General features: G+C 40.8%; 1 protein-coding gene across 2 annotated transcripts in view; it reads right to left on the bottom strand.

Annotated features, from left to right (window-relative positions):
* The window catches only part of LOC310844864 (schwannomin-interacting protein 1), a 384519-nt gene extending 368988 nt beyond the window's left edge, over positions 1–15531 (bottom strand). The window contains exon 1 of one of the 2 annotated variants that reach the window (XM_083739577.1): positions 15364–15531. In XM_083739577.1, coding sequence (XP_083595703.1) covers positions 15364–15372 — 9 coding nt within the window. In that variant the 5' untranslated portion in view covers positions 15373–15531. The remainder of the gene's footprint in view (positions 1–15363) is intronic. The other variant, XM_083739569.1, reaches the window with a different exon arrangement.
* Between the last annotated feature and the right edge of the window lie 10617 nt (positions 15532–26148).

Here is a 26148-nt window from a genome sequence, read left to right as displayed (position 1 = left end):
GACTATACACGCCAGAAAAATAAATCATCTACTAGAATAATAATAGTATCTGGACAAGTTTATATTGAAATAATATATGAGCGTAAAGTGCATTTGTTTTAATTAACAAAGCCTTGAAATATTATCTTGCCACTTTTAAGGGAACCTTAGAGGCTTTTCCAAAGTCTTTGGGCAGCGTCCAGAGATCCAAAAGTGGAGTTCTTCCCAGGTAACAGAGCTTAGCCTGCCTCCTTCCTGACATCAAACCTTTACACTGCCCCCCCCCCCCAAAGTTGTTCTAATCATCTAGGTACCCTCTGGAATTAGAGTGGCCACTCACACACCCACAAAAAGTGGAAATGCATCAAAGAGGACACCAGTTTGCATTTAATTTGCATATGCTAATTTATATGCCTAGGTGTACACAAGGTTGAATTTGCAGCAATTCTTTTTTTTTTTTAATGATTTTTATTCAATTTTTAAAACACATAATTAAAAGACAAACACATCACAAAACACAAACAAACATAGACAAATCAACCAAAAATAAATTCATAATCTTATTTTCTTGTAGCTTCTTTCAATCGACTTCCCCATACCTCCCTTTCGCTGCATCCTTATTTTAAAAAATATTTTTTAGCAACCCTTTAATCAATTTATCCATTTAGTTCCTTTTCATTAAATTCCCATAAATTTATTGGTTACAGCTGTAGTTCTCTGCTTCTTACCCCTTGACATCTTAACACTCCTCAATTTTACAACAGTTTTTAAGATATATTTTAAATTTCTTCCAATCTTCTTCCACTGCCTCTTTCCCCTGGTCACGAATTCTGCCGGTCATCTCTGCCAGTCCCATGAAGTCAATCACCTTTGTCTGCCATTCTTCCAGAGTAGGTAGTTCTTGCATCTTCCAATACTTTGCCAGAAGAATTCTTGCTGCTGTAGTGGCATACATAAAGAAGATCCTATCCTTCTTTGGCACCAATTGGCCAACCATGCCCAGGAGGAAAGCCTCTGGTTTCTTAGTAAATGTCCATTTAAGGACTTTCTTGATTTCGTTATAGATCGAATTTGCAGCAATTCTTAGTGATTCAAGGTTATGTTCAATTTAGTGGTTCATTGAAGGCTGGACATCACTAATAACACCCGGTTGCAAATGACATGACAGAAGCTAGATATAAATATTACTGTAAGCCAGCACAACTTTGTGACCAAGCCAAATGCAAAACCCTAGAAGGATATTGCATTATTTTTGCTGCCTGGGGCTTCAAGAATGAGGAAATTGTTGTCCAGTTTAGGGCAGCGCTTAGCTTGGCAAATGACAAGTTGGCCATGCCTGCATGAGTTACAGTCACTATGAAACATTATATATGCATGAAATATATTTGGGGAGATTTTATTTAAAGAAGCAGACAAAATGGCTGCATACAGCACCCTTGGAAAGTTACCAGAGACCCAAAGTCCTGGCATGGCCTTTCCTGAGCCCTCATTAAATCAAGTCTCCTGACCACCGCTCTAGTTTCCCACAGTGCCCTGGAGTGACACTATGTTGGGTTATGATCAGAAATTAAAGTGGCAGCCACCTGAGACTGACTGGGAAACCTGTTGTTGTTGTCACCGGTTGCTGATGCTCCTACCAGGTAAGCCAACTGGATTCCTGTAGACAAGAGAGCCCACCAGAGGGGACTTTACCACACACACTCCCTTGAACCTGGAGCAAATCCTGTTTTAAATTCCTTTTAACAGTTTAACAGAATCTGTTCAGTTCCTTTTAAGTCTTCCTATCAAGTATTCTTGGTTGCCTCCTACTGTTGCAGTAGCATATCAACTGTCAGGTACATTTCATGTAAATTAGCAAGTGTGTGAGTGTAAAAAGTCAACTTGCTACTCAAATTAGATTTTATTTTTATTTTTGAAGTATGCTAACCTTTTTGGAAAATCAGGTGTGTCTTTCACAAATCATGAGAGAGGATCAACTGGAATGCTCTTAATATATGTTTGTCAAGAAGGAGATTAAAAAAAACAAAACAAAAAATACCTTTAATTTTAATTTTATTGTTACACAGCTTCTTTCCACCACACAAATACAATCTATTGCTCAATTAATATGGAGCAGAACATATTCAAAATAGGCTCAGTTAATTGCTCTCATATTATGGATTCATGGAATCACCTGCATAATATATTCTAGAAGGCTTCTGTAAAACTTTCTGAAAGAAAAATGCCCTCCAGGAATCACAAAATTAACCTCTGATCTTATTTTATTCTTTAAAAAATAGTATTAAGACTAGGGAACAAAAGAACAGCTGGCTGAAAATGTGCAGGAAACTGCATTACATCAATGAGTTTATTCATCAAAGCACACATACACACCCGTGTTGTGTATCCCTCTTTGTAATGATTCCTCCCTACGTGTTGACACAGGAAAGTTCAAAGCCCAAAGCTCGATGGTTAACTGGAACCAGAAGCTATAACACTGGTTCTGGCCTGACTGCGCCGGCTGCCAATTTGTACCTGGGCCCAATTCAAAGCACTGGTTTTGACCTTTAAAGCTTTATGCAACTTGGGACCTCTGTACCTCAGGACTTTCCGCGTAAGAACTTGCCCAGACCCCAAGACCACCACTGGAGGTCCTTTTATGCATGCCTCCTCCCTAGGAGGTCCAGTGCAAATTTCTGCTTTTGAATCCACTGAAACCTGATTTGGAATAAACAAATGTCCCTCCTGAGAAAGTGGCCCAAGTATGGGTATTTCTACAATATTCTCCCCAATGAAATCATTGAACTTTTCTGCAGTCTTCAACTTTATTAATCCTTTTACACCTCTGCCATTATCTAACATGCCAGCTAGGTGGTTTTCTATTTCTAATGTATTTAAAGAAACATTGTTTAAATGTTTTTTTTTTTTGTTATTAGCAGTTCAAAAATCTATCTTCCACTTGCCTCATTGCCTGCTTATAGTTGCTTGGTCAGAGTTGAGGATGCTTTTATTTTCCACATTTGGACCTGACTTCCATTTCTTTAAAGAAGCCTTCTTGGCCTTTGGATCTTCCTTAACTCTAACTCAACAGCCATGATTGCACCCTCTTGGACTTTTTGTGCCTTTCCAAATCTGTGGCATGTATTTTCTCACTGCTTCTATTCTTCTGGCTTTGATTAACCACAAATTAGGAATGCACCATTACATTGTTATTGGCTGCATATTGTTAAACGGTAACTAAATTGTGTGAATTTCAGGCAATTAACTTCAGCAAGTTGCTCAGGCTCTGAGTGCACTTCTACTGATAATGTCAAAATGTGCTCCTTTAGAGGCTAGTGACCAGATTTCTGCAGGATAAAACTACCAAATTTTCACACACACACACACACATATATATATATATATATATATATATGCACACGCACACACACAAATGTTACTTTGCTTCAGTGGAAATCATTGTTGGCAAACAGTTTCCCTGAAATGAGAGGCAGCAAATTAGAGCTCTGATCATTCAACTCCAATCATCCCTGGCATATAAATTTCCATGTGAAACTTTAAAAAAAAAAAAAAATCACAAATGGAGCAAACCAAACTGATTGGGAAAATGATAAATCAATAGAAACGAAAGCTGACATCTCTTCCCACAGGATCCCCAGCACTGGGTAGGTTCATACGCCAGAAAATCCTTGGATGGGCTTTGCCATCACATTGATTCAACAGTGGTTTCACTAGACTGTCCCTAACCCTAGAGCAGGGAAGGGGAATTGTTGACCCTCTAGTTGTTGCTGAACTGTAACTCCCATCAGTTCTGCCAAGCATGGCAACATCTGGGAGGCCAAAGTTTCCTCACCAGTGCCCTACTACAACCAGCTTCTAGGATAATGCAGCACTCGACTTCAGTAGGGCTAAAGTAATTTTTAGATTTGGCCTGTTCAGAATGGTTCTACTTCCTGCTAATTTAAACCTAACTAACATAATGCCTTGCTCTTGTGGCTGACAGTGATCACTTGAACAGTTCTCATCGCTTACAACCTTTGCCTCTAGCACTTTCAACTTTTAACCACAGAGTTCATAATACAAGCATGGATTGCAATCAAGAGATGTAGAAACACTCAGGAAGCAAGGTGGTTGCATTCTGATACGCACCTGTGCCTTTGGAAATTGCCAAGTGAAGGGGGAAAAAATACATCTGGCTCCCATAAGTGTCAAAATAATCCATTCCTTGTGAGTCAAATTACATGACACAAATTCTGTGGGTCACATATACACACACCAAAAAGCCCTTAGACAGGATATTACTCAAAAGAGAAGAAGAAGAGTTTGGATTTGATATCCCGCCTTTCACTCCCCTTCAGGAGTCTCAAAGCGGCTAACATTCTCCTTTCCCTTCCTCCCCCACAACAAACACTCTGTGAGGTGAGTGGGGCTGAGAGACTTCAAAGAAGTGTGACTGGCCCAAGGTCACCCAGCAGCTGCATGTGGAGGAGCGGAGACGCGAACCCAGTTCCCCAGATTTCGAGACTACCGTTCTTAACCACTACACCACACTGGCTCCACACTCAGAGTGGAGGAGTCACAGTTTGACTGGTTGTACTTCTGCTCCCTTCCCAAGCAAGATTGTTTTTCACCTGATTGGTGTATGTGAACAACCAGAATGGAAATGGTTAATCATCCTCTTATCTGAACACCCTTCTTTTGACCCAATCCACAGTTGAAGGAATTGTCGCTGGCTCACATAAATGCCCAGGGAGTAGACCAAAGTGAAGACTGCTGATGCATGATCTGCTCCCTGGCCCCACCCCACCCTCAGGCCACCGTGAATAGGCCAGAATTCAAGACTGGGTTTGGCGGGAACCCAGGATGCTCTGCAACAGCCAGGAGAAGGAGCCAACGACCACAAACAAAATGGTGTGGCTCTGGGAGGACAGGGGAGCCGCTGCGCCGGGTTGCAACCACCCAGGTAACGGGTAAGCAGCCTTTGCATTTGTTAATCTGTTTCAATGGAAAACAAACAAACAAATAAATTAAATGGTGGTCCTGAAATCTGCTTCTGACAATTTAAGCAAAGGATGGTAACAAAATGTTTTCAAGGTAGTGGCAGTTACACTACGACACTTTTACGCACTGAATCTCAGGGATACCACAGACACATCCCCAAACAGTGAAACTTTACAGGTCCCTATTAAGAAAAGTCACTTTAGATTTATTCCATTCTCACCCAATAACCATTCTTTGCCAATTCATGATAAAAGATACCGCATTCAAAAATATCAAATGGGGTGGAAAATTTTGGTGAGATACTCATCAGATTGTGGGGGCTTTGTTGCTCTTACCTTACTTTGGAGGGGTGGGGGGATGTTTGTTCTACCAAACATCACTCCAATGGTCTGTCTTCTGAAGACTTCCCAAGGGCTCGTGCTTCCTGAAAACCCTACAAAATCCTTGGCTGGGCTTTTACGTTAAGTACAGGAATACTAGGAGGCTGTGTACCACGCGTCCGACAGCTGTGCATTATGGTTAGTGGCACTATTTAAACTTAGTTTAAAGTTTAGTTTATAGTATAGCCAATGTGGTGCCATACATATATTGTTTGACTCCAATTCCCATAATCCTTGGCCACGCTGGCTTGGGCTGATGGGAGCTGTAGTTCAACAACATCAGGAAGACACCACATTGGCTCTATATGATTTAGGTCATTTGGGGAAATTTTACTCATGCCACAGTACTCTACAGAATACCAGAAGGCAATGACCCAAAAATGAACACTTTCTGCTATTGCCTCTATGCTCTGAAATCCCCTTCATTTTGCCATACATGAGCCATCACCCATTATGTGCTTCAGACATCTTGTAAAAGTCTATTGTTCTGCCCACGTCCATAAGATTGGACCCTAGTATTACTAGATTTCTAGTTTTTTTTTTCCCCTTTGTTTTTCTGATATGGTTTTATTATTTGTAGGTTTGTTTGTTTTTGTACACTGCTTAGAGATTTTAAATATTAAGTAGTTTAGACGTGCTTTTAAATAAATAAAATAAATAAACTGGGATTAAATTCAGTCTGAAGCTCCAGGGCAATAAAGACATATAAATAAAATAATAGCGGAGGGAAAATATTAGGAAAGATGCAACCATTGGGAATTTGTAATGCAATTTTTGGAGTTGGTGGTTATATGTAATTTATCTATTCTAATGCTTGTTTGGGTTCAGTTGGGGGTTGTTGCAGGTTGCCTTGTTGTGTGGAATAAATAAATAAAAATATGGGAAATCTCCTGAGCTCAAACTTAGCAGAGTGTTCTGGGTGTTCATCTTTTAAACATTATAAAGCTGGAGGAACATTCTTGACAGTTATAAATTCAGGCTTAGGATGCAGCAGCCAGGATGCACACAAGGCATTTGAGAACATGGTCCATGAATAAGTTAGAGCTTAGATGAAACTTTTCAAGAGTGCCTTTAAAAGCGATCTGTAGTGTATTTTTTTGTTTTGTTTTGTTAACAAAACAAGCAAAAGATACACATTGGCCAAGTGTGGGAGAATGAGCTGCCTGGGCTGGTTTCACATAGCCACTTTCCCCATTCAATTTAACTTTGGGAATTTCTACACTACAGGATTTAAATCATTGTGGTTTCCCTAAAGAATCCAGGGATTTTTTATTACAACCCTCAAGGTTCCTTGTTAAACCAGCTTAGGTCTACAGTGCAGGTGTCATCATCATCATCATCATCATCACCATCATCATTATTATTATTTCTATACCATGTGCATGCCAAAATTGAGATATGCTTGTTCAGCTCATATTCTGAAGCAACCACATGGAACTCAGTGTTATGAGCAGACTCAATGAGAAAAATCAATTTTTCATTGTGGTAAGGTAGCCAAACTCCTAATAAGCCCAACAGCAGGAATCATGTAGAATTTTTTTGGTGGGGTATTTTAACCTAAAGTGCCTGTTAAAGGAAATCATATTATAGACAGGAAACCTGACAGCACAAAAGCTTGCCAAACAAACCTGGTATTTGCAAGGTATACAGATGGGAGAAGCTGGAGCATCTGTGCTAATTCAGTAAGGCTAAAAATGTTTTAAGGGAAAAACAACAGCTTAAAAAAAGAGAACTTAGCATGTAAATACTAGAGTTTGATTTTGAAAGACAAAAGAGTAGATAGAAATGACCTTTGGGCAGCATGATATGAGCAGGAGATCAGAAGACTGCATAAAAATGGAGACAGGTACTTTAAAACACCTGACGGGAAGCTCACAGACGCCTACATAATGTAAAGTTCAAGATGTCATTATTTTCTCCATGCTGTTTGAAACCAGCTGAAGTCTATTTGAACTTGATATGGTCTGTTCCAGATTAATAACTAGCCAAATGTGTTTGGCAAGACACACGTTGGATGGAGTCTTTTGGATTTGGCATGGAAACAAAGCCTCTGGTGATAAAGGGTGTTGAAGACTCAGCTGTCACAGACATGCACCAGGTACTATACAGACAGCATCGTCGCAGAGAAAATGTTTTAGGCGGCTGTTCTGCAGCAGCTGGACTCCTTAGTGACCAAGCTACCTTCACGCATGGGAGCTGAATGTCTGTGATTACATCCCACGTAGTTGAGGGCTGTGTATAAATGATGCAACCATGTGAGCAAGGGACCAAACCCAAAGGTCTTGCCTATTTCAAATGGCACCCTCCCTCCTAGAGAGGGTTGAATTCTGAACAGATAGGAAAGACTCATTCAGCGGTACAGAACACGTTTTGCAAGCAGAAGACCCCACAGGTTCATTCTCCGGCATCTCCAGCATTAGGCTTGGGCAGATAACCTGACTGGGACTTTGGAGAGCCACTACCCCTCAGAGAAACCAGATATGAGTTAGATAAGGCATCGCCCTACATATGGACCTTTAGTTCAGTATGGTGCTTGGGGTGCTAAGCTGGGGTGCTCATGGGGGGTGCAGTGGTGTCCTCCCAGCAGCAGACTGTGCTTGACAGGACAGGGAAGGGCGAGGCAGCAACGAGGCCATCCAGGTTGGTAGCAGCTCTGCAGGCACCCATCACATCTCCATCTCAATGAGCAACGTGCCAGTACCAGGAGGACACCACTGCCACTGCTGCCCTCACAAGCCACCACTGGTGCCCAGGCTGATTCAAGTTCCAATGGCTTGATTATTATTATTTTTGTCTCAGAACTACTGGAATTGACCGGTGATTGTCCACAAACCGGCAGTGTTCCACAAAGTCTGATGTTTAACAGCTGAACGAAGCAAGTAGAAGAGATCATTTGGAGCTCAAAAATAAATTAAATTTTGGAGGCAGTTGGGAGGCAGAAATGCATCTGAAAACCAGTTGCTGGAAATCACTGGAGGCCAGAGTGCTCTTCTGCTCATGTTCTGCTTCCACAGGCCACTGTGAGAGCAAGATGCTGGACTAGATGGACCAGACAAGGTGGAAGGGGTGCTGTTGAGTAACCCCTTCGTTCTTTCAGGAGCTGTGATGCCCATTTTTGGTGGTGATATTCACACCCACCTCAGGGCTCCTCCAGATTACCTGTTTATTCAGCATTAATCCTGATTTGCTTGTACAAGTTGTATGCAGTAGTTAGACCTTGGGTAGGCAAACTAAGGCCCGGGGGCTGGATCCGGCCCAATCACCTTCTAAATCTGGCAGGCGGTCCAGAAATCAGCATGTTTTTACATGAGTAGAATGTGTCCTTTTATTTAAAATGTATCTGTGAGTTATTTGTGGGGCATAGGAATTCGTTCTCCCCCCAAAAAAATATATAGTCCAGCCCCCCACAAGGTCTGAGGGACAGTAGACTGTCCCCCTGCTGAAAAAGTTTGCTGACCCCTGGGTTAGACTATATCCCATTTTTGTTGATCATTTGTCTATGGTCATACAACAATGAGCATTCATCCTCCATTCACCTTGATTTGCTTGCGAGGTTTTTTAAATACCTTCTCACAAGTCATTTCTTCACCTCACATGTTTCAAGACACTTCCCTGTCCCTTTCCAAGCTGAAAGAAGGCCCACGGTTTTTTAAAAAAGAGGGTCTGCTGTGTTAGGGCGACAGAACCCTTTACTCCAGTTTAAATGCACAAACCTAAAATTCTGGCATCCACTTGAATCCCTTCCACAAAATAATGGCAGCCTGGATGCATGGACCGAGACAGATAAAATGAAGGGGGGAAATTTGTAGAAGGGTTAATGAAAGACCCGTACCAGTTAATAGGAATGATAAGCTAGACAGGAATGCACATGGAAGGGGTGAATGGGACACTGTGACCAGAATAAGGCTAGAACAGCAACTGAACCAACTTTTTGTCTACCAACAGTGGTCAAACAGATGCTATAGCATAGATTCACACCAAGGTGATAGCAAATCCCCTGTGGCTATTCGGTTTCTGGTTTGAAAATGTATTGTCATTAGAAATGAAGGCTGCACTTCTGGTTGTCACGACAAAAAACTCTCATGGCTTATAGCCATGCTAATCTGTTTTGAATTGATTAAGCAGTATTGTGCAGCCACTGCAGCATTTGAGTCATCTTCAAGGCGGCCCAGCGCTGAGTAGATTATAGTAGCCAACCCTCAAGGTTATATGGCTTATCATGGTAAGATGTCCTGTTCTATGCAAGGGTAGAAACTGCACAAGTGCAGCACTCCTGGCTGCTACCATTACCTGCTTTTTCAGGAGTAAGGCAGGTTTCAGAAGCACTTTAAAAAAAACACACACTAAGATCTCAGTGCACACTGAATGTAGAATATAATGTTGTGCGTACACAGCCTTAGAAGCATATTCACAAATGAGAACCCTGATTAACAGAGAGTTAAGAACCACTTTGAACCAGGGCGATTGAATGAAACAAGGTAGCTCAGTTGGTAGTGCATGGGAGTCATAATCTCAGGGTTGTGGATTCGAGCCCCAAATTGCCCAAAAAGATTCCTGCATTGAAGGGTTTGGACTAAATGACCCTTGTAGTCCCTTCCACCTCTATAGTTCTGCGATTCTACGCAGCACTCACATACAAACACTTCCCATGCCACTGAGACCAATTTTGCACTTGTGAAAATCGAAAACATTTTTGGCTTAAATGATTTTTTAAAAACTGGAATCATCAAAACATTTATTCTGGAGAAGCCAGATTGGTTTCAACAGCATTTTTCTAGAGTAGGACAAATACGTCATTTCCAGTTTTTCACCGTTTCCCATTTTTTAGTCTACAGTTGTCCTTATTTCAATATCAATTTATTATTTTAAAAAATAAAGTTCCCATGAAAATTCATCAGCATTTTAGTGCAAATTTCTCCTAATATACACATTTTTATATGCAAGTTTGCCCAACATACATATTTTTGCAAGGCAAGTTCCCCCAGTTAATGTATTTTTAAATGTCATTTTCACTAATATATGTACTTTTAAAAGCAAACTTTACCATGGTTATATGCATTTTTGTACATCTTAGTTGACTAGAGAGCTGCATTGCAAAATTCAGAAGAGTGTGAATTTTGAAGAAGGTCTTTGTTTCAGTTTGTGCACTGTTTTGAAAAGTGTGGATTTGGTAGATTCACTTTTAAAGGCAAACTGAAAGTCTCAACCCCATCCCTACAAAAAGTAAAAAGCTTCATTATCATAGATCAGAAATATGTGTTTTCTTCCAGGTGCAGCTGATTTCATATCAATCAAGTATTTCCAAATTTGGAACTGCCAAACATATCATACTGGCCCACTTTTTTCTCTGTTTAACCCTGCAGTTACCCATGGAAACTAGTGCAAACTAAAATCAGTTGCTCATGACCTCCCAGTTATTACCTATTTAAAATGCAACAAGCACCTTCAAACTCATCCTCTTCCCAACACCTCATCCAATTAGTGGGACTCATTCACAATTTCCTTCTACTCATTTTAATTTTTACAGAAAACAAGCTGCAGGCACTGTGTGTGGAGAGGGGTTTTGTACCACCCTAAAATAAAGGCACAGCATTATAAATGGGAGCTTTTGTATGCCAGACAAGCTATCTATAGAAATTTTCACCTTATTTGTTGAGCTAGTTACTGAGATTCAACGTCCACTGTGTGCTCCTTTGGTACATTATATTTCCTTATTATATCTATCACTATGGTTGCTTTGTGTGATGTCATTATCATCCTGTTTTATATACTCTGGAAGCCAGCAGCCCATAGAAGAAGCTGGTTAATACAGAACAAAATATGAAACTGTTCCCTGTTTCCCTCTGCTTGTCTCAGACCATTTTTTAAAACCTCTCTGTCCATTTATTTCAACATCACCCTCTTCCCTCAGGTGCCTGTACATAGGTCCATTACTTACTCTGCATCCTTCCTTCAGCCACTTTGTTTCTGGACCACCAGCAAACCCCAGTCCTCAGACTCCCCCACAGAATACCGTATTTGTTCGTGTATAAGATGAGCCTTTTTGACCCAAAAAGAGGTTGAAAATTTAGGTTCGTCTTATACACGGGTAGTGCTGAGGGGGAGCGGGCAAATGTGTGTTTTTTTGGCACGAGCCTGAGATTTTAAGAGGCGTTTTGCCGCTTGATTGTTGTGGGGGGGGGGGTGCTGAAAATCGCTCACCCACCGGAACGAAACATGAGCCCGAGATTGGAAGCGGCAATTGTAAGCGACGCGAGCGGTTGTGTGCAGCGTTCTGGTGGGTGAGTGATTTTCAGAATTGCCCCCCAAATAATCCTCTTCCAAAACTCAATCCCCCGTATTTTCTAAATTTTGATGCCCCCAAAATAGGGGGCGTCTTATAGACAGAAAAATACGGTATGTGTGATGTTTGAATCCTGGCCAAATTGGAAATTTATCCTTCTCCCACAGTCAACAGCTGGGCTGAACATGTCCTGAGAGCTTTGTTGTCTGAGGACTTGGAATAATTGTGAACATTCTATGCCATCTGGTAACAAGGGCTTCACCAGCATAAGCACAGTCCAGTGTACACAATTGTCACATATTTATCCCACCCTTCCTGTAAGGACCCCCAAGCAGCATATATGGGGGGGGAGTAGCCCATTTTATCCTACAACAACACTGAGAGGTAGACTAGACAGAGATAATAATTGACAATCCAGTGGTGTTCATGATTGAGCAGATATTTGCACCACTATAAAGAACTTTCCTGAGGTTATATAGCAGCCAATTTATCATACTCACTGGAAATTATTGCAATGATTTCACAGCACGTATGATTTCACAACATGTATGGCAGAGCCAAAACATATATGTGCATAGTCAGTTTACATTACATTACATTATATCCACATTCTTCACGTAAATGAGAATTGCCATATACAAAAAAGTTATGGGAGAGTCACCCGCAGGTGCGCATGAAACATTGTGGTTCTTTAGGCTGTAAGTCAAACCTATAGAAGAGCAGAAAACCCAAAGCAGGCAATGACAGAAGCTTCTGATCTATAAAATGGCTTAATTTGTGAACAAGTAGAGCACAATTACGGTGTTTTATGCCACTAAGCTGCCTTTCAAATAAATTATGTATTCAATATGTAATTAAAGTTCCAAGGTTGGCACTTTGTGTGTGCTGACATTTGTAATATATAGGCAACCATTAGCAAATGGATACCGAGGCTTTGGCTGGACAATTGAGTGAATCAAAGTCTAACCACCTTTTGGTAAATTAATCATCACTAATGCACATTTTCATTTGTGTGAATTAACAAAATAGTCTGTAATTGTCCAATAAATTTGTTAGAGAATGCTGAGGCTTAGATTTATAATAGTTCTGCATAGCCCATTAGTCAATATTTTAAATTCCAAGCCAAGAACTGGTGTAAGATTATTCTACTGAACAGATATCACCGTATATTTGAGTCATAATACAACCCTGTCTGCAAAGATTATGGTCCAAGGTTGGTTATTCAGCAGGGAACAGAGCTGAACAAAACACACAAACTTCCTTTGGTGCAAGATTCACACAACCATATTAGTTTTGAGGCGGGAGGTTGTTCCATCATGAATTGATTTCTGCACTCCCTAAGAGACAGATCTTTACCAAATTGGGTTGTCTCACATCGAATCTTATCAGACACTATCTGAGCATTCAAAAACATACAGTGACAATCACATGAGAGGGTTGTGTGAATTTGCTCTGCCCCTCTCCCCAATGTTTCCACATGGTAACGTTATATCTGAAACTGGGCAGCCTGTCAAGTGTTGCCATGAGGTGGAGTCCTGCTTTAGACAGGTCCTCAATTCATAGACATCCTTGTATGCGGGGGAAGGTGGCTAAGTGTGGCGCATTCCCATCGCTCACACAATTACAGCTGCTTGTTTTTGAACACCTGAATAATGCTACTATCAGTTCCATGTGGAACAGCACAAGTATTCCAACGGGACAACACAATCCACCTTGAAAAGGCTTTCCAAGAGCTGCTACCACAAAATATTTGAGCTTTATTTGACTGTTTTCTAAGGACGCAATAAGGAATTAGTAGTTTGGGAGTATGTCCAATCAAGAGCATGCTTTCTCATGCTGCTGGTGGCTTTTACAGCTTGTGGATGTGGTGAATTGTAGGCTGTGGTGCAGTTCTCATGGAGCACTGCTGGTGTGAAATCTATTGTGGATCTTTTGTATTACTCATAATAGAAAAATCTATGATGCACCTTTTGTCTTGGTACTGATTCCTCTAGTTCCAGATTTGCACTAAAGCATGAAACCAGGGGCACGGGAAACTCCCATATGACATGCCTCAACATGCTGATGTGCATGGGATATTGTGGAATTGGTCCAACTTACACCCACTTCTCCTAGTCTCCTAGTCTTCATCAACTCTGCTCCCTATCATCTCTTTTGCTACCCTCCTTGAATAATGTATTTGCACTCAGACCCTCAACCTGGAGCAAGTTAGCAAGTTCTGTACTGAATCCAGGACCACATTTTAATACCAATGCAAAGCTGCGATGTCATTTAACTCATACCACAGCTTTGATGCACCAACATGGCAGAATACTGTGAATTAGCTTACAATTCATGCCAGAGGTATTTTTCCAAAGGACACGCTCAATGCAATAAAAAAAATATGAATGCAGCTTCCAAAGGTCAACCTGCCAGTGTTAACCTACCATTGCCCAAATAGTTGCATCTGAACTGAATACCAGTTAGCCATCTCAGAAATGCACCATTCCATTTTATTTGTCCCTTAAGTTAATAGCATGCAATGCTTGGATTCTTAGCTATGTAGCCTATCTACAGGTTTTGTAAAGATAGAGCAATGCTATAAAAGTTTAATCAATACATGAGGATATTTAAATAGGGAATGTAACAACAAATTAAAAATTAGATTTTTAGGAAACAGTATTATAGTGAGTTCACAGCGGCTTATGCTGTGTAACAGTGCCATCCTATGCTTTTGTACTCAGAAGTCTGTCTGACTGTGGTCAGTAGAGCACTTACTCCCAGGTAAGTATAATGATGGCAGACTAAGTGAATGTTTTATGCCACACCTATCAGCCAACAAGTAAAATGTGGAGCCTTTCTGTACTTGGGAGTGATATCGGTACTTTTTTTGTATCCTTCTATGCCATCTCACATCTAGATCACTAGATGCTAGTGAACCATCAATGGTGACACTGATCTTTAGAAGTCTCCCCCTAAGCATTTTGATAAGTTAACTTTAATTACTACAGATTTACACTAGGAATAAGCTCAGAGCCACATGTCAGACAGATATCAACTGAACACAACTGAACTGCCTTTTTACACAAATATGTAGGTCCCCCACAGAAATACTCATGGTAAAACAACTCAGTTCTTGGCTTCAGAGGTTTACATTGATCTACTTATTATTCAAGGTGAAGTATTTAGAATAGCTATAATGCCTCCTGAATAATGAAGCTCAGGAACCCTAGGAGGTTACTCTGAACCACAACCACATTTTTCTCTCTACAGGAGTTGCAAAACGAAAAGACAAAAGATATTTTTTTAAAAAAAAATAATCTACAAAGATTCTGCCACAGCAGCAGGATCTTTGCTATTTCAGAGTTCATTGAGTCTCCAGATATTTATTCAGTCCTTGCTTTTAAATCTATTGCTGTCAGACGAGTATCTCATCTCAGCACTCAGACATACTGGTGTGAACAGTAGTCTTCAATTTCAGTTTGCTTTGAAAAACTTACTCATTCTAAATTGCCTGTGCTGATCTCTATTTGCACAAGATTTGCTCCGAAAGAAAATGTTACTTGGATGAAAATCTTCTACACAGACACTTTAAATACATTTAGTTTTAAAACAGCACAACACATAACTACACATATCCCTTAACACACACACACACACACACACACACACCATATTCACATTCAGTTCACTCAGGAAAGATGCATAAAAATCAAGGGGGAAACCCCTGCATGGTTTATTTAGTAAAAAGGTATACATTACCAGATGCATGGTGAAGTTGCAGGATCACCTGCAGAGGAGAGAGAAAATGCTAGGAATCGGATGCTGCCACAGTACTGTATTCCTTAATATTACACAGAGCCTGATCTGACTGTTACAGAATACCAGCAAAGTGTGAGGCTGGAAAACCTTTGAGTTGAGCTCACTCTATAGGCATCAGAAAGCCTCAAAGGGGAGTGAGAGGAGGGAGGGAGCGAGGGAGGGAGGGAGGGAGGGAGAGAGAAAGAGGCAGCCCACAAATAGCTAGATGAGAAACTTCTGGCACCTTTCCAGCCCAGGAATGAATTCACTGTAATTTGGAGATATATAGTGAAGGAAATGAAGGGAAACTTAGGTTTACAGATGGATTTGTCCCTGCTTAACCGGCTCTGCAAATATGTGCAGGCTTTATCTCAGCTAATTTTAAAATGCTGTTCCAGAAATAATACTGAACAAATCTGACTCTCCCCCCACAAACACACACAGATATCCTACAAACACACACATACACGTAGCAGTTTTGACCAGCTTCCCCAGATACCAGTACCAACTTCAAACGGATCATTCCATCAGCTATTTGCTCTGCATTTTATTAATCTCAGCACAGAGCTGTTGTAGCAAATCTAATTCCTTTTATGCCTGAAAGTGGATTCATACCTCTTTATAATGCACTTTAGACATATAAACAGCTTTATGCCATACTGAATTTCTGATACCACACCAAGAAACTAAAATATAGTTCCCAAAAAAATCTGTCTCTCATGCACTAACACACACAGTCTCATACAAGAAGAGACCAGCACTATTAAAATGAAGGTATTTGAGACTTTGAGAGCATAAAGAAAGAACAAAAATCTGAGCCCTGAACAAAAATGGCTGTCAACAAATTGTAGATATATAGATGAATTGTAGATATATAGGTGAAAAGAGGCAGTAAAAACAGTTGCACCTAATATAAAAGCCATTTCTACCCATTCAGTATAGGCAAATCTCCCCAGTTAAAGAACCCCCTAAAAAAGAAAAGACTAAATGACTGGATTCAGATAAAGTTTGTTATAGTATTTTAGTCCTACTGAAATTAATGGGTCAAATTAGCCATGACAAACTTGTCCCATTTGATTTCAGTGGGAATGTGGCTGCTGTTCTTCAGCACTTAGCTGGGAGTAAATCCCATTGAACCCATGCTTACTTCTGAGTAGGCATGTATAGAATTGTATTGTAAAGCATGAATATCTGGATCTAGCCCTATATTTTTTTACTGACCAATTGTTCCAAGAGCATAAAACAAACCCACGTTTAGGTGAGTTCAGATATTTTTTGAAACTACACTTATTAAATAAAAATACTCGAAAAGGAAATACATCTTTCCAAGTACTCACCACATTGCATGCTGTTTCCAGTAAAAAAACACTGTAGCAAATAAGAAAATAAAAATAGTATTAATGTTCGAAAAACCAACCACTATGATTAAAATACATTTTCTAAGGTTGTGCTTCATACTGTATATCCTTAAGGCTGAATTCACACAACTGCTTTTCTATCATCATGAGATTTTTTAAAAATATACTGACTCCATGGTGGGAACCATGTCAAACTGAATATCGTAAATGGCCCAGCAGGCATTCAGTTCCCAAGTCACCCCACAAAATGCAAACCTTCAGGTCTTTCAGGCTGCAGATAAGTCATGCATTGGACTCTTTTCACAAGAACCAAGTCTGTTTCTGAAATAAATATTTGAAACATACAAAGAAATAGAAATATCAACTTCTAAAATGTTGATTTGAGAAGCATTCTCTCTCTTTTTATTATTTAATACTGGGTTTGATTCTCAAGTTCCTTTAACTATCAAATGGATAGAATCCACCTCCTACAGAAGGAATCTGTCCACTGGTTAAAGGAGTCCATGCTTCAGATCAATTCTTCTGTTGGAGGGAGCCAATAGAGCCCAATGGTTGTGTCAAGGATGAGGAACCTCAGAACCAGGAGCCAAAAGCAACCCTCCAGATTATCAAAAAAATTCCCAGGTCACATCACCTCCCCAGCCACACTCCTCTTCTCCAGTCCTACTTTGTAACCTTCTTGAGAGTTTTTGCTGGAATGTGTCTTTGAACTCTAATAATGTTTTTTGTATGGCTAGATGGAGACTAGCTAGCTGGTGCAGAAACAGGACTACTGAACATGGTAAAAGCCACATTTGTTGCTCTGCCTGCTTTTACCACTGCCCCCACCCATCCCAGTATGATTCTCCCTGGAAAGTAGCCCAGAAAGGTATGTGGCCCTCAGGCTTGAACAGGCTTCCCACCACTGCACTAGTTGTATTAGCTAGGGACACCAGCATTCAAATCCCCACCTGGCCATACAGCTCACTGGGTGTCAGGGGGAAATCACTTTCCCTCAGCCAAATGTATATTGCAGGGTTGGGACTTCCGGAGGCGGCGCCTCCGATAATGGCGGATTCTCCCTGACTTAGAGGGAGACAGCTCCACAGAAACTGGGTCTTACTGCTGCAGCGAAGCGGGGACCCTTTTGAAAATCACAGGCGGAAGAAGCCTGCGACCGTGGGACTCGGCGGGCACCGTTTGCGCCCCTCTGTTTGGCAAAGGAGCTCTACAAAGGGCTCCGGAGTGAGACGGGGGTTGGCGTGGTGCTGAGAGTCAATCGCTACTTCTGTGGAGTGAAGCTGCACAGCCAGAGTCGGAGAGCGCTGTCCTTTTTCCTATGCCAATTCGGATTTCAAACAACAACCCGTGAGTAGGACAATTGAAACTTGTGGATCAAAAGTATACCTCTGAATTAGAGCCGAGACGGGAAGTGTAAATAGGAAGTCCGCCTCCCGTTCTTTGTAGGAAGATCAAAGCAAAGACTTTACAAGCTAAAAGCCGTAAATTGACAGCCTGGAATTTCCTGCTCTTTTAACTACCAAATCCCCCTGGACAGCAGGAGGATAGGGGGAAAACAAATTGTGACTTTGCAAATCCTGCAGAGAGTAATTTAAGAAAATAAGTCTTCACTGTTCCTGACCTGGGGACGGAATGAAAGGAAAGACACTGTCGGTGGTGCCTATAACAGGAATATAAGAAATCTGACAGATAGAGTTGGAAGGGGGAAAAAAGTCCAATGCTGCCTTCTGCCTGATTGTTTTATATTGAAAGGAAACAAAATATCTGAAAATCGAAAGTAACTTTTATTTTCCCTTGTTGGATACACTGTAAAAATGGATGCTAAAAAGTAACTACACCCCCTAGAGGAGGTCTGCCAGTGCTTTTGTTTTATTCTATAAAGAGAACATAGCAGCTGGGAAAATCAGACCGTGGGACCAGCTTTCTGACCTTGACAGAATGATGAGAGAGGAAGTTTTATCTGCCCTGGACAAAATATATGATGTGCTGCAACAGATGGATGAGAAAGTGTCTCTTATGAATCAAGAGATGGCCTACATTTTAGCTGCAGTTAACAAGGAGGTGCCAATGGAATGTACAGTTACAGAAACTGCACAACAATCTACCCAGGATATTGACTTAGGGCAAGTGCATGAAGTTATGAATGTATCTCATAAGACACAGAGTCTTCAAGTTTTACAGGATCAGAAGCCGCAACATTGGGAGATGGAATTCGCAGGACACTGGTTAAATTGTGGATTTAAGAGAGTCATTATCTCTGGTGGGATTGTGAAACAAGGGGAAGATTATCTTTGGAATGACTACTCTTTGGATTACAAACTAGATATTGGGGAGTGCAACACTGGGGAATGGGACAATTGGATAAAAGGAGATGAAGAATTTGACTACATAGAGTTCTCCAGAGATTGGCTCCCCAAAGAGAAAGAGAAGAAAATGCGAAAGAATACAACAGGGAACAAGGATCTATGTAACTACAAACAGAAACAAGAAAACTCGCAGAGGGGGCCTGCCAGTGACTTGAGAGCTTCAGATATTAGGACACCGGACTGACAAGGGTTAAAGACTTAAGGACTGACATAATCCGGAACCAGGAAAAGGGACGTTGGAGAAACTTAAAATGAGAAATGCTTTTGTAATAAATTCTTATTTATGGAATTAGTGTAATTCTAATGAAATATTAAGAGATGCTGGAAAGGAAGTAATTGGCTTTAGTAATGGTTTAAATCTAAGAATTTTAAAGATTTGAAGACAAGATAAAATTGGGGAAATAAGAATTTGTAAGAATGGGTAGACTATAAATGAAAATATGAGGTAAATATTACATGGGGACATATAATTAAGGTTAAGACAAGTGGTTATGAATTTGCTGAATTAAATTTAAAATGGAATACAAGGAGGGAGGTGAGAGGAAGTCAGGAAAATAAGTTAAAGAATGCTGAGAATTTGAAAGGAGAGATTTTATTTTTTATTTTTCTTATCTTTTTGGGTTTTTTTGTATGGAATTTTTGATTTTTGATTGCTGTAATTTTTCTTTTTCTGTCTTTGATGTTTACTTTTTTGTTGTTGTTATCTTTGTGGTCTTTATTCTTGAGAAAACTTAATAAAATATTATTTAAAAAAAACACAAATGTATATTGCAGGGTTGCTGAGCAGGTAAAATAGTGGGTGGGGATCATTTAGGCTCCTTGGGGAGAAGGTGGACTATAAATGTAGTAAATGATGAATCCATGTGTAAGAATTCAGAACAGGATACAGTGGTACCTCGGGTTACATACGCTTCAGGTTACAGACTCCACTAACCCAGAAACAGTGCTTCAGGTTAAGAACTTTGCTTCAGGATGAGAACAGAAATTGTGCTCCGGCAGCACAGCGGCAGCAGGAGGCCCCATTAGCTAAAGTGGTGCTTCAGGTTAAGAACAGTTTCAGGTTAAGAACGGACCTCCGGAATGAATTAATTACTTAACCTGAGGTACCACTATATATTGGTTTATGAATAAAACATCACAGAATATAGTAGGACATGGGAGAAGGGTTAATTGGTTTCCAGGCTTATAGTGCTAATTATTACCTTACAGAAAACGATTTTACTGTTTGTACTAGGACTGTACCAGTTGGCTGCCAACGCAGGTTGCATTATAGTGCAAAACTAGCATGCAGAAAAGATACAGGATCTAAACCCCAAATTCCTATTCCTTCCTGTTAACAACTCTTTCCTAAAAAAAATCCACAGGGTTACCTTTCAACATTACCCACCCCACCCCGCCGTACTGTGCTCTTCCATAAATTTTACTCCACAGGAAATGTAACATATGTGTAGGACCTCAGTTCCACTTGGATCTCATCATACAGAGACAGTAGGGGGGGATCATCATGTGGTGAGAGAAAGTGTGCTCCTGGTAGATTTTGAGCACATTCAAATTATTTGCAAATAAGATATTACAGATATTAGTAATGAGTCTACCCAGTTGAAATAGCTAAATGGGTTTAAGCCCCAATTCAGGGTGGAAGTCGAGCAGACGCATAACTTCAACGGTGTATCACTGAACTGAAAAGGAAAATGCAAAATAATCCACATGTTAGAGGGCACTGTGGACAATTAACATTCACAGGCTTTGACAGGAAGAGTTAAACTCTCCCCATGTAATCCCATCATGACCCATAGAACAGACAACCCAGAATATTTACATCTAACCGAAGGGTAGCCTATATGAAGCCCTCCAGATGTTCTTGGATTCCAACTCCCTCTGGATGAAGAACATTATACAAATTTAATAAATCATCATTACCATTATTGACCATAGGCAATGGGATTTGCATTACTAATCACAGAGATCACTATTATCACACACCAGCTCTCCATATCCCTGATTCAAGTTCCTAAGAACATTGGCATGGAGACAAACAAAATTATAATCATGAAGTGAACAGTTCTAAACGTTGCAAGCCAGTACAGGATTTGCTCATGGGAAGCTGTTTCTGGTGACGTTCCCTAATGTGAGCTTAAAAACCTTTTAGACAACATATCATTATATGGAACACATAGCATTATATGGTATTGTTTCCCTATCACATTTCATTTATTTATTTATTTATTTATTTATTCAAAATATATGTGCCACTTAATATAAAAATCTCTCTAAATGATTTGCATGGAGAATAAGGCAAGAACAAACAATAACATTTCATACAATTTCTAGCAAATAAGTAAAACGAGAACAAAACTATACTGATCTGTGTACAAAGATAAAACTGATCTGTGTACAAAGCAGAGAATTAAAATATGAAGAGTTGGGGCCCATGAAAGCTTGGGTAAATATATATGTTTTTAAGAGGCATTTAAAAGTCCTTAATTTCTCTGCCTCGTGATTTTCTTTAACCAAGTTTTTGCTGCTTCATATTTTAAACAAATATTTGTTTCAGAAAACACAGGCTGGTTTTTATGTTCATGTTCCTGTGTGGTGAAAGAGTCACACTGAGAAAACTTAACTGGAAAAATAACGAGGTACATACATATGTCTTATCCACAAGACTGGTGAGCTAAACAAATCCAGAATGCACAGTAGTTAAAACAGAGGCCATTCACTGTTTACAGTTCTTTTAATTGATAAAAAGGGGGGGTGACACTCTCCTCCTATGGGAACTTGCCAATCCTCTGAGAGGCCATTCTGTGACATGCTCACCTGAGGTGAGGAAAAGCTATCAGAGAGAACGTTTTCAGTGACTGAACTGAACCTCTTCTTTGGAGCAATCTCCCCAAACAAGGCCTAAATGGCCTTGGCCCTGTATACCTTAAGGAGCGTCTCCACCCCATTGTTCAGCCTAGACACTGAGGTCCAGCTCCAAGGGTCTTCTGCTGGTTCCCTCACTGCAAGAAGTGAAGTTACAGGGAACCAGGCAAAGGGCCTTCTCGGCAGTAACACCCACCCTGTGGAACATCCTCCCTTCAGATGTCAAGAAAATAAACAACTATACAACTTTTAGAAGACGTCTGAAGGCAGCCTTGTATTGGGAAATTTTTAATCTTTTATGTTTTATTAAACCTGGCCAGATGTGTTCTTATTCTTCTTAGACACCTTCACAAGTAACATTTAGTTACTGTGGGATGTAATCCACTGAGAGCAGTCAAGTACAACATTCCTTGTTTTCCTAGAGTGGACATGCAAGGGAATGTTTGGTCCAGCCAGTCGAAATTTCTCTTCCTCCTGGCCTGGAGCATCCTTCCTTGCATGTGACTAGTGGGTGGCCATGACCTTTTCAGACCTGGTAAAAGGACAAGGCATGCTGCCACGCTCTCTCTTTTCCATCTTCCTTTCATCCTGTGAACTGCTGGACTGCTAGCCTGCAGTCACTAGGTAAATTAGAACACATTTCAATCTGGACAAGCCAGACTGAATTGTGTATTGTCTTAAAAACCTCACACGAGTTTGCAACTAGTTTTCTGCTGTGTGTGAGAAGGGGAATGTAAACTCTGCTAAGTAAAGGAACTTGCTAGCACAAGTTAGGAAGGATATTAATAAACACTATATCCTCTCCTGCCACCCTGAACATTCATAGAATCATAGAATCATAGAATCATAGAGTTGGAAGAGACCACAAGGGCCATCGAGTCCAACCCCCTGCCAAGCAGGAAACACCATCAGAGTACTCCTGGCATATGGTCGTCAAGCCTCTGCTTAAAGACCTCCAAAGAAGGAGACTCCTCCACACTCCTTGGCAGCAAATTCCACTGTCGAACAGCTCTCACTGTCAGGAAGTTCCTCCTAATGTTTAGGTGGAATCTTTTTTCTTGTAGTTTGGAACCATTGCTCCGTGTCCGCTTCTCTGGAGCAGCAGAAAACAACCTTTCTCCCTCCTCTATGTGACATCCTTTTATATATTTGAACATGGCTATCATATCACCCCTTAACCTCCTCTTCTCCAGGCTAAACATGCCCAGCTCCCTTAGCCGTTCCTCATAAGGCATCGTTTCCAGGCCTTTGACCATTTTGGTTGCCCTCCTCTGGACACGTTCCAGTTTGTCAGTGTCCTTCTTGAACTGTGGTGCCCAGAACTGGACACAGTACTCCAGGTGAGGTCTGACCAGAGCAGAATACAGTGGCACTATTACTTCCCTTGATCTAGATGCTATCCTCCTATTGATGCAGCCCAGAATTGCATTGGCTTTTTTAGTTGCCGCGTCACACTGTTGGCTCATGTCAAGTTTGTGGTCAACCAAGACTCCTAGATCCTTTTCACATGTACTGCTCTCAAGCCAGGTGTCACCCATCTTGTATTTGTGCCTCTCATTTTTTTTGCCCAAGTGCAATACTTTACATTTCTCCCTCTTAAAATTCATCTTGTTTGTTTTGGCCCAGTTCTCTAATCTGTCAAGGTCGTTTTGAAGTGTGATCCTGTCCTCTGGGGTGTTAGCCACCCCTCCCAGTTTGGTGTCATCTGCAAATTTGATCAGGATGCCCTTGAGTCCATCATCCAAGTCGTTGATAAAGATGTTGAATAAGACCGGGCCCAAGACAGAACCCTGTGGCACCCCACTAATCACTCTTCTCCAGGATGAAGAGGAACCATTGATGAGCACCCTTTGGGTTCGGTCAGTCAGCCAGTTACAAATCCACTGAGTGGTAGCATAGTCAAGTCCGCATTTTACCAGCTTCTTTACAAGAATATCATGGGGCACCTTGTCAAATGCCTTGCTGAAATCAAGGTAGACTACATCCACTGCATTCCCTTCATCTACCAGGCTTGTAATTCTGTCAAAAAACGAGATCAGGTTAGTCTGACATGACTTATTTTTCAGAAATCCATGCTGACTATTGGTGATCACAGTATTCCTTTCTAGGTGCTCACAGACTGTTTGCTTAATGGTCTGCTCCAGAATCTTCCCTGGTATTGATATCAGACTGACTGGGTGGTAATTATTTGGGTCCTCTCTTTTCCCCTTTTTGAAAATAGGGACAACATTTGCCCTCCTCCAGTCTGCCGGGACTTCGCCTGTTCTCCAGGAATTCTCAAAGATGACTGCCAGTGGTTCTGAGATCACATCTGCCAGTTCTTTTAATACTCTTGGATGCAGTTCATCTGGCCCTGGAGACTTGAATACATCTAAACTAGCCAAGTATTCTTGTACTATCTCCTTAGTTATTCTGGGCTGTGTTACCTCTGCTGAATCATTTGCTCCAAATTCTTCAGGTCGGGCATTGTTTTCTTTATCGGAGAAGACTGAGGCAAAGAAGGCATTGAGGAGTTCAGCCCTTTCTGTATCCCCTGTTTGCATTTCACCATCTTCTCCTCTGAGTGACCCCACTGTTTCTTTGTTCTTCCTTTTGCTACGAACATACCCATAAAAGCCTTTTTTGTTGCTTTTAACCTCTCTAGCAAGCCTGAGTTCATTCTGTGCTTTAGCTTTTCTGACTTTGTGTCTACACGTGCTGGCTATTTGTTTGAATTCCTCTTTGGTGGTTTGCCCCCTTTTCCATTTTTTGTACACATCCTTTTTTAATCTTAACTCAGTTAAAAGTTCTTTAGATAGCCACCCTGGCTTCTTTAGGCACCTTCCATGTTTCCGTCTCATTGGTATTGCCTGAAGTTGTGCTTTTACTATCTCCCTCTTAACAAACTCCCAGCCATCATGAACTCCCTTTCCTTTTAGTATTACTGTCCATGGGATCTCACCCAGCACTTCCCTAAGTTTTATGAAGTCGGCTTTCTTAAAGTCAAGAAATTGAGTCCTAGTATGCTTGGCTGCTCCTTTCCGCTGTATAGTAAACTTCAGAAGAGCATGATCACTCACGCCTAATGATCCTTCCACTTCTACCCCACTAACCAGGTCATCAACATTGGTTAGGACCAGATCTAAAATGGCTGTTCCTCTTGTTGCTTCTCCCACTTTCTGGACAATGAAGTTGTCTGCAAGGCCAGTGAGGAATCTGTTTGCCCTTATGCTCTTGGCTGAGTTTGACATCCAGCAAATATCCGGATAATTGAAGTCCCCCATTACTACTATCTCCCTTCCTTTTGCATGCTTGGCCATCTGTTCCAGGAAGGCATCATCTATGTCCTCCATTTGGCTTGGGGATCTATAGTAAACTCCCACAATGAGGTCCCTGTTATTCTTCTCTCCCTTAATTTTGACCCAAATGCTCTCACTTTGGCTTTGAGGTTCTAAATCTTGGATCTCTTCACACAGTTACCAAGTCAAAACCGTCCCATTAACTTGATTGCTGCAGCTTTCTATTATAAGATTTTATGTTTTCATGCTGTTTAATGGTTTTGCTCATCTTCTTCTGTTTTATTATAGGTGTGGGGCAGTATAATCCTATACACAACCCATGGAGCACAGGCTGAATCTGGCCCTTTGTCTTCTTAAGATGACCCCCCACCCTTCAATGTTTCTCACTCTCAAGATTCTTCAGAGGGAGAAAGAGACGCCGTATGGAACAGTGATGTTCTTGAGAGTGGAGTGACTCTCTGACCCAACCACAGTCAGCTTTGTCCTCCTCCACATTCAGTGTGTGACTCCTGGAAAATTCCCTCCAAATGATAGTTGTACTCAAGTTCAAAAAATGTTGTCCATCCCTAGTACTGTTTAATTGTGCTGTTCCGTGTATGTCACCTTGGAAGTAGAAATAATAAATGTTCTAAATAAAATAAAAAGCAATAAAAATAAAATAAATGCTTTGAATAAAAAAACAAACGTTTTAAATAAAAATAAATGGAACATGTTTTTCTATTGTGTTGAGCCTTGCTGCTTCTGCAACTTTAACATTTTAAAACCGTATTTTGAGTATTGACTCTTATTTTATAGGACCATTCCAGTATGTGAGCTATTCTGGGAGTGTGTGTTTTGTTTTAGCTGAGGACTATATGCTGGATGGGGCTGTTGAGATGTGGA

This window comes from Podarcis gaigeae (assembly GCF_964106915.1).
Source record: "Podarcis gaigeae genome assembly, chromosome: 5".
Classification (NCBI taxonomy): Eukaryota; Metazoa; Chordata; class Lepidosauria; order Squamata; family Lacertidae; genus Podarcis; species Podarcis gaigeae.
The sequence above is the reverse complement of the archived record's forward strand: the minus strand, read 5'-3'. Positions and strand labels throughout refer to the sequence as shown.